Below are 8,750 nucleotides of genomic sequence, written 5' to 3'. Positions count from 1 at the left end.
TTATTTAAGTACCAACATCTAGGCAATGCAAGCATCCAACAAATCAAATTCACTAAAGCAATTCAAAAGTCAAAACAAAATAACAGATCACACTAATATTTAGATTGCATGGAGTTCATATTTCATAACCCAAAAGTTTAAAAAGTAACAAACAAAAAAAAAAAAAAACAGTAGCTTTGAGAATCAAAATGGCTTTTAAGCAAGAAACTTCAATGTTCTGTTCCCCCAGATAGACAATTCCAACAAGCTACAGCCCTGAAGTCTTATTCACCACCTTTAATGGCAAAAAAACACTTGTTAAAACATTCTTGCATTCCATTGACGCCTTCAGCAGCTTCAGACCCTAACAATAGATCAAATGTAAAGATCACTACTTTTACATATATTTGTTTATGCTATAACAAATAACAAAGGAAAATAGCAAATCAACATACCTCTTCAACTCCAAAATCAACAATTTTCTCCTCAAGTGCACTCAAATCCTTAACATTCAACTTGTTAAGCAAAGTAATACCGGATATAGTAGACAGAGGCATCACCTCTAGATTATCCATCACCATATAAGTCACCAAGCCTTTAACAAACCCTCCCTCAACCACAGACTCAGTTTTTGCACATCGTGGAGAAATATAAGTCATCTCTTGCCTCATCTGTGAATTGCATTGAGGACACATCACGTTTGGTTCATCACTCACATTATATTGGTAGGTAGGAGCACTGTAAGAATTACGATTATAATTAGTTGTGTAATTATCACACGTGTAAAACTTTCGAATGTTTGATTCATGGAGAGAAAGCGAAAGAGGGATTTCGGTGGCAGATATAGAAGACTTTGGATTGAGTACAGAGTTCTTGTCATGATGGTTTGGTTGCATGTAGGTTTCACTAAGATTTTCGATGCTCTCATAAAGTTTATCAAGGCAACCCACCGAGATCTTCTCTTTTAAGAGCTTAACCACTGTTCCAACAGGCAGAGAAAATATGTAGAAGAGAAAATCTACAAAGTCTTTACTAGCTTCAGCGAAAAGAACTTTCTTCCCCTTTGTGTCTATAAGAAGCTTCAACCTCACCTTTGAAGTTGCCATGGCGCCCTCACTGTGTTTATTTCTGTGACTTTCTGAAGTTATAAAAGTGAATGTTATTAAAGAGATTAGAGATATACATGAAAGCAATATTGAAATTTGAAAATGTTATACTGATATTAATTCATTTTTAACGTAGATAATTTCTATTTTGTTACTGTTTTCTGATTGACCTTCGCTTTTTTTTTACTGCATCCTGGCTAGCCTGGATCATCTCAGCTAATTTTTCAAGGTTGTGAAGACTACTTCTTGTATTATTAGTAGAGAGCCTACTTATATTGAATCTCTTTATCCTTAACATCAGGTAGATAATTTCAAATTAAAAATAAATTAAATAATAATAAAAAAATTTGCATAACATATGTATTGATAGAAAGCCTCAAATGAAAAAGAACAAAAACAATTGTAAAGATCAGTTGAAGTTTAGTTTCAATCAAGTTACCCACACAATATATTCTGCTGCATCCAAATAATCATTTCCTCATATTTATATGACGTTCTCATCAAGGCATAAACATCAAAAGAAACATAAAAGAGTTAATAATGAAAATACACAGAGATAGTTTAAGCCTTACCTTGACCTCAGGCTACCCAATAACACAAGCACATTCTACAACTTCTGCCCCAATGCTGCTCTTTTTTGTCTTGCGGTGTGGTGGTTGTCGTTGTGGTAGCGTTGGTAACCTTAGTGGTGCGGCTGAGGTTGGAGAATGGGGTAGTGGGGATTTGAGATTTTTGGGTAAATGGATTTTGGGAGAGATTTGATTTAATTAGGAGGAAATGGTTTTGAAATTTTAGGGCTGTCACGCTTTTTAGAAAATTTATACTAATAAGTAAATGACTTAAAATTTTGTAATATTTCCAAAAATATTAACAAATAAATTCCTTATTCCTTTTAGTTCTCTTGAAGAAGAATACATAAAAGAATATCTATATTTATTGTATAAAAGATTTTCAATTATTGAGAAATGCTATCCTTTATAATAAAGTCCTTTTACCATGTTATGAAAGATTTTCTGATTTTGTTTGGCATAAATATGTTATATGTTTGCAGAATTGAGGCCATAAACAAAAATTAATAAAAGCTGGCATTTTTTGGAGGAGAGTGAGAGAGCCAACCCCTGAGTGGCTAAGTGGTTTGATAGAAACTTTTTGGTATATTACTTAAGAGATCTTGCCTGGAGTTTTTATTAGACCAATAGTTCTAGAGTCTTGGGGTATTAGTTGAGGTGTATGTAAGTTGACGTGAACACCCCTGAACAGAGAGAGAGAGAGAGAGAGAGAGAGAGAGAGAGATTCGAGGTTTCTCATTCACTAAACTTATAGCAATACCAAAGATCCAACCACACAAAAATTTTATATATAAAGATAAAATAACAGCAGACACTAAAATTTATAATTAAAACACAATCAATAACACAACAAAGGGCCTACAAAATTGAAAATACCAATCAGGTAAAGCCTTGAAATCTTTTAATTATTTTCTGCCCTTATTCCCATTGAAAACACTTGTGAAAACACTGTTGCATTCCAGAGATGCCTTCAACAGCTTCACACCCTGAAAACAAATAATACAGAAAGCAACATGCTTAAGATTACAGATGAAAACTGAATGAAATAAGCAATCACAAAGATGATAAAACTTTACCTCATCCATGCCAAATTCCACTACCCTTTCTGCAAGTGCATCCACATCCTTAACATTAAACTTGTTAAGCAAAGTAATACCAGATATGGTAGACATTGGCATCACCTCTAAATCATCCATCACCATGTAATCTACCACCCCTTTAACGAACCCTCCTTCACCAGCCGCGTCTGCAGTGATTTCCATGTCTGGAGAAACATAATGAATCTCCTTGCTCATGCTTAACTTGCAGGTAGGACAAATAAAGTTTTTAACATCAGTCACATAGGTATGGTGGTCTGCAAATTATAATCAGACCGTAGAAGAGGTGTTTTAGTGTCACATATTGTTGATCTGGGATTCAGCACTGATTTTTTTATTTTGTTTGGTTGTATATAGATTTCACTAATGCCCTCGTAAAGCTTACCTAGGCTGCCTCCAATTCTATTCTTTCCTAAGAGCTTAACAAAAGTACCGACCGGCAAGGAAAGAAGATAAAAGAGAAAATCTACGAACTCTTTGCCAGCTTCTGCAAACAGGACTTTGTTATTCTCTGTATCAATGAGAAGCTTCAGGTTAATTTTGGAGGCAGCCATGGCTTTTTCTTAGTGTGCGTAAAATTTGTTTTGTTGGTTTTGAACTTGGACCTATTCTATTTATATTGCATTTAATTTTTCGAGGCATGTTGATCATATTAACAGATTAATTAGTCTGATTAAATTTATTCTATCAATGTACCAAACAATATACAAGGAACCGTAATTATCAATGTTTATTCATTTCAAGATTCATTCATAGTTACAGGCATGACATGAAATGAAAAGACTTGATGCTATACATCCAGTCGATTATCAGTCTCTCCGGTTTATCAAGCATGACATGAAAGATTAATGCAATAATTCGTGTTGCAAATTTTCTCTTATCTGTTGATGCCATGGCTCAAAATGCAGTAATAATCATTTATTGCTTTGCTAGTATCCTTAAATATCCTCATTCCAACTCAATTTCTTCATTTCCTCGTTACCCACCACAGTCTAGACCCAACACAAGAATGTGATTTTTTTCATATCATCCCTCCTGATAAAAATTATAGCTATAGTTACTCCATTTCTGAGAAATTAAGTTTCTCTGATCACTGTTGATTAATTCATAAAATCGTTCTATTAAACATTCATGGCGATATTCAGCTTTATGTGTACTAGGAGGTGCCAACAGGTTTCTTGACGGTGGTTGCAGAACTCCAATATTGTTTTAGGCTTTGGAAAGTTTGTACAACCATAGACATTTGATATTTCAGAGAGGTACCGCAAATGCAGCTGAAAAGGTGAAATTGAAAGAGCAGCTAGATTAATACATAACAGGAAATGGAGAAGTTAAGCAACAAAGGTCTAACAAAAGAGCAATTCCCAGCTTTATAACATAAATTTAAACACAATAGACATTAAGAAAAAAAATTCAGACAGAACGATAAGCCTCAATGGTTCACCAAACACCAACACAAAGTCGAATGTTAACAGCCATTTTATTCTTTGTTAAGGGCCTGGCGACAGGGTCAACAGGCAAAGAGAAATGGTTGCCTTTGCCAGAGTCAGAGAAGTGAACTCTGTTATCCTTTTTGTCAACAAGAAGCTTCTACCTCACTTTGTAGACTTCCGAGACATTTCACAAGTATTAACATGTCTTGAACTTAATATCATTCCAGCAATTTATCATGTTGATGAACATCTCTGTCCTTTCGAACTATCATTAACTTATAATGGAAGAATTGAAAGGACTGGCTGCTGAAAGCGTGATACAAAGTTCAGGTTGCCCATTTTTCTGTGTTGTTCTCTGTTGATCATGTCTAAAAATTGTAGTCAACCATTGCATTGCTAGGAAAAAATTAGTGTGTCCAGTGGACAAGGTTAGATGATAGGGGTTGTGCAGTTCCTGCCTTACATAATGTCCCTTAGCGTCCTCATTCAAACTCGAAATCATTCCCCTTTTATCTTGAGACCCAACTCATTCGATCCAAACATCAACTTCCCAGATGTATCACAGAAGAATTTGATTGTTTTCCTTCCTAATAAAAAGTATGCATATAGTCTTTACTCTGAAAACTAATGTTCATTAATAACTAAATAATAACCTTATTGTAACATACAGAGGTAAATTAAATGGATTTGGAAAAGTTGTACTTGGAAGTGCTCTAGTTTCTTGCTAATGGGTAGAGACTGGAGAAATTAGTTTTTGGTTTTAGCCTTTTTAGGCTTTGAGTTCAGTATTGTATGTACATGACAATGATAGAAATTCGATAATTCAGTCTTTGTATATCTTGTATCAAAATACAGACAGAGATTGCGAGATTTAATCACCACCAAATTAAAGCTAGATTAATTGTGAAGAACTGCATTTTAGAAACAAATCCTTCTTTCAACTACCAGACAGAAAAAGAAGCCTCCAAGGATGGCCAAAATTGACATAAATTCCAGTTAGTACAGCCTTCGGATCTTATGGCTCTTCATTTCCTAGGAAAACACTAGTTAAAACTGTTTTCCATTCAAAGATGCCTGCAGCAGTTTCAGACCCTAACAAAAGAATATTAAAATATTTTATTACATGTCTTCCTGAATGCAACAACCACTTACAGAAAGCAATTGATGATGATCATACCTTATCGACGCCAAAATCAACAAACCTCTCTTCAAGTGCATCTAGTCTCTCAACCTGAAGCTTATTGAGCGCAGTAACATAAGATATAGTTGACAGAGGCATTACCTCCAAATTATCTATCCCTGTGTAACTCAACTCAACCCTTTATCAAAACCTGTCTCCTCCAATGTTCCCTTTTCTGCAACCAGTGAAGACGCATAAGGTATCTCTGTGGTCATTTCTCTCTGGCAGCTAGAACAATTCATTTTTGGAACAGCATCCACATTACGATAGATGACAAAGGTATAACTTTCGATTAATCAAGTCACAATCAAACACCAAAAGCTCGAGCTCACTATCACAATTTGTGCACACAAAAACCTCTCTAGTCGTCACTTTGTCATCAGATAGCAAACGAGGGAGTTGAGTGCCCATTGGAGGCTCAGGATTTAAGAGGAAGCTTATTAATTGATTTGGTCAATGATCTCGTTAATGTTACCTAGTCAATCCACCATTCTATTATTTGTTATGCGACTAATGACAGTGCCAACCGGCAAAGAAAGAAGGTAGAAAAGAAAATCTACGAAGTCTTTGCCTGCTCAGCATAGAGAACTTTGTTTCCTTTTTTTCTCAATGATAAGCTTCAACCACGCTTTGGAGACTTCCATGGCTAGCTTTTTAATAGCATCAATATCGATGTCTTATAGAAAGAAGAAAGCTGTGTGTTTGTGTTTTCCGATTTGTCAATCTCCATCTTAATCTCATAAAACGTTATGCATTTTCTTTCTCTTGTCAATATTCTTGACATTCATATCATGAACTCAAGATCCCGCATACGCCTACGTATCAGAAATTGATCTGGGTGGAAGAGCATGGTTGGTTTGGGATTTGAATATTTCTCATCTTATTGGTTTTCTAGTAGCTTTTAAGATCAAGTAACTACTTTACACCATTTATACATCATTTATACTCCACATAATTTTTTAATTATTTTAAATTTTTAATATTATAATAAAATTTTTATAATAAAATGGTCATGGGTAATGAAAATGTGTAAAGGGTGGTATAAATATAACATTACTCTTTAAGTCACGAGTAGTGGGAAATAATTGTCAAATGTGATTTATCGTGTATCAAAAACTAATTTTTCAATTCGTTATCGCGTATTATCATAGCATAGGCATTTTCAAAAAAAAATATAAAATAATAAAAATTAAAAATTAATATCATCTCAAGATTATAACTAGGAATGAATCTAGTAAGGTAAATTTGAACTGTTTTAGTGAATCAGTCGGGTGAAGGAATCTGACCTAAAAATTTTTGGGCCTCGCCCAAATTATTAGAATGCTTATAATATCTCTTGTATTAATATTTTTAAAGATAAGAAATGCTAATAAATTGATACAAAGCCGTACATATTTTAAAGATACAACATCACATATATATTATCAAATACATACAATATATCGAAAATTTTAAAATACATTCTCTAATATATATAATATATCGTTGTCACCCAACGATCATTAAAGGGCTCATAACCTTGGTGAAACCAATGAATTTTCAAAATCGGCTCATCATCAATTGATCTGGAGAATCAGTATGATTTTAGTTTTGGTCATTGATAACTGTAAAAAAGTCTTCATTAAATTGCGGGAAAGGGGACTACAAGGGATCTTAAGTTTTCCTATTAAGAGAAGAATATAACCTTGTAATCTCATACAATAATCGAGAAATGAAATAAGATAAGATGTAGCCCCAACTGAGAGAAAAGGATTTGATCATTATTATCCTGTCTCATTCATCTCATGCCCAACGTTTGCTGTAAAGAGATTCCCAAGTGACAAGAACACCATTTGATTTTTTTCCTAATCTCTTATCTTTTGCGACCAATTAAATTACCTTTTTTTATTATATATATTGAGAAAGGATCATTATTATCCTGTCTCATTCATCTCATGCCATTTTTGTTTTAAGTTTAAGAGATAGGCATGGTTGGTTGGATGGATGGGGGAATTGATGAGAATTGAGAAATTATTATATTAAAAAACTTTTAAAAAAATCATTTTGGATAGAGGTAGAGGTTAGAGGTACGCATAGGCGAGTAAATGCTAAATGATGGGATTGATGAAAAAAAATTATGAATATATTAAAAAGTATTTTAAAATATAATTTTGGCCCCTTTTTTAACACCCTTTTTGGAGGCCCTAGGTAGGGGTTAAGCCGGGCCTGCCTCCAATGTTCCCTTTTCTGCAACCAGTGAAGACGCCTAAGGTATCTCGGTGGTAATTTCTTTCTGGCAGCCGGAACAATTCATGTTTGGAGCAGCAGCCACATTACGATAGATGACAAAGGTATAACTTTTGCATCATCAAACACCAAAAGCTCGAGCTCACTATCACAATTTGTACACACAAAAACCCCTCTAGTCATCACTTTGTTATCAGATAGCAAACGAGGGAGTTGAGTACCCATTGGAGGCTCGGGATTTAAGAGGAAGCTTTTTAATTGATTTGGTTGCATGTAGGATTCACCAAGTTTTCCAACGATCTCGTTAATGTTACCTAGTCAATCCACCATTCTATTTAAGAGAACTTTGTTTCCTTTTTTTCTCAATGATAAGCTTCAACCACGCTTTGGAGACTTCCGTGGCTAGCTTTTTAATAGCATCAATATCGATGTCTTATAGAAAGCAGAGAGCTGTGTGTTTGTGTTTTCCGATTTGTCAATCTCCCCTCTAAATCTCCATAACACGTTATGCTTTTCTTTCTCTTGTCAATATTCTTGACATTCTGAACTCAAGAATTCCCTCATACCCTACGTATCAGAAATTGATCAGGGTGAAGAGCAATGGTTGGTTTGGGATTTAATATTTACTCATCTATTGGTTTCTATATGCTTTTAAGATCAGTAACACTTTTACACCATTTTATTACTCATATGTCTATCCAACAATTTTTTAATTATTTTAATTTTTAATATTAAATAAAATTATTATTAGTAAATGGTCTGGTGTATGAAAATTGTGTAAAAGTTATAAATATACATTACTCTTTAAGATCACGAGTATGGGAACCATAGTTGTCAAATTGAGCATCGTCTCTGTATCAAAAACTTAATTTTTCGTTCATATGCGTATTTATCTAGAGCATTTTTCAAAAATAAAAAAAAAAATTAAAAATTAATATCATCTCCAAGATTAATTAACTAGGAATGAATCTAGTAAGGTAAATTTGAACTGGTTTTAGTGAATCAGGTCGGGTGAAGAGATCCTACCTGAAATATTTGGGCATCGGCCTAAATTTTGAAGAATGTTAATATATCTCTTGTATAATTTTAAAAGATAAAAGAATGCTAATACAAATTGATACAAAGCCTATCATATTTTTAAAGATACGAACGTAACTATC

General features: G+C 33.9%; 2 protein-coding genes across 2 annotated transcripts; both read right to left on the bottom strand.

Annotated features, from left to right (window-relative positions):
* Positions 1-247: 247 nt before the first annotated feature.
* On the bottom strand, positions 248-1,085 carry LOC116112242. The gene is made up of 2 exons (XM_031398397.1): positions 435-1,085; positions 248-343 (listed from the first exon to the last, which is right to left on the bottom strand). Exons 1-2 carry the CDS (start codon positions 1,083-1,085, stop codon positions 248-250), a joined length of 747 nt encoding a protein of 248 aa, XP_031254257.1.
* A 1,474-nt stretch (positions 1,086-2,559) lies between these two features.
* LOC116112241 lies at positions 2,560-3,305 on the bottom strand. The gene is made up of 3 exons (XM_031398396.1): positions 3,137-3,305; positions 2,731-3,008; positions 2,560-2,640 (listed from the first exon to the last, which is right to left on the bottom strand). Exons 1-3 carry the CDS (start codon positions 3,303-3,305, stop codon positions 2,560-2,562), a joined length of 528 nt encoding a protein of 175 aa, XP_031254256.1.
* Between the last annotated feature and the right edge of the window lie 5,445 nt (positions 3,306-8,750).

The sequence above is a fragment of the Pistacia vera genome, unplaced genomic scaffold (genome assembly GCF_008641045.1).
Source record: "Pistacia vera cultivar Batoury unplaced genomic scaffold, PisVer_v2 Contig658, whole genome shotgun sequence".
Classification (NCBI taxonomy): domain Eukaryota; kingdom Viridiplantae; phylum Streptophyta; class Magnoliopsida; order Sapindales; family Anacardiaceae; genus Pistacia; species Pistacia vera.
Note: the sequence above shows the minus strand (reverse complement) of the source record. Positions and strands in the feature narration are given on the sequence as shown.

Bases quoted from the DNA above. Each gene is read 5' to 3' on its own strand.
- LOC116112241 (XM_031398396.1), bottom strand. From the start codon at position 3,305: ATGGCTGCCTCCAAAATTAACCTGAAGCTTCTCATTGATACAGAGAAT. The intron at 3,009-3,136 runs GTAAGCTTTACG...TATAATTTGCAG, and splicing joins TAGAATTGGAGGCAGCCTAG to ACCACCATACCTATGTGACT. The intron at 2,641-2,730 runs GTAAAGTTTTAT...ATTTGTTTTCAG, and splicing joins TGGAATTTGGCATGGATGAG to GGTGTGAAGCTGTTGAAGGC.
- LOC116112242 (XM_031398397.1), bottom strand. From the start codon at position 1,085: ATGGCAACTTCAAAGGTGAGGTTGAAGCTTCTTATAGACACAAAGGGG. The intron at 344-434 runs GTATGTTGATTT...ATCTATTGTTAG, and splicing joins TTGATTTTGGAGTTGAAGAG to GGTCTGAAGCTGCTGAAGGC.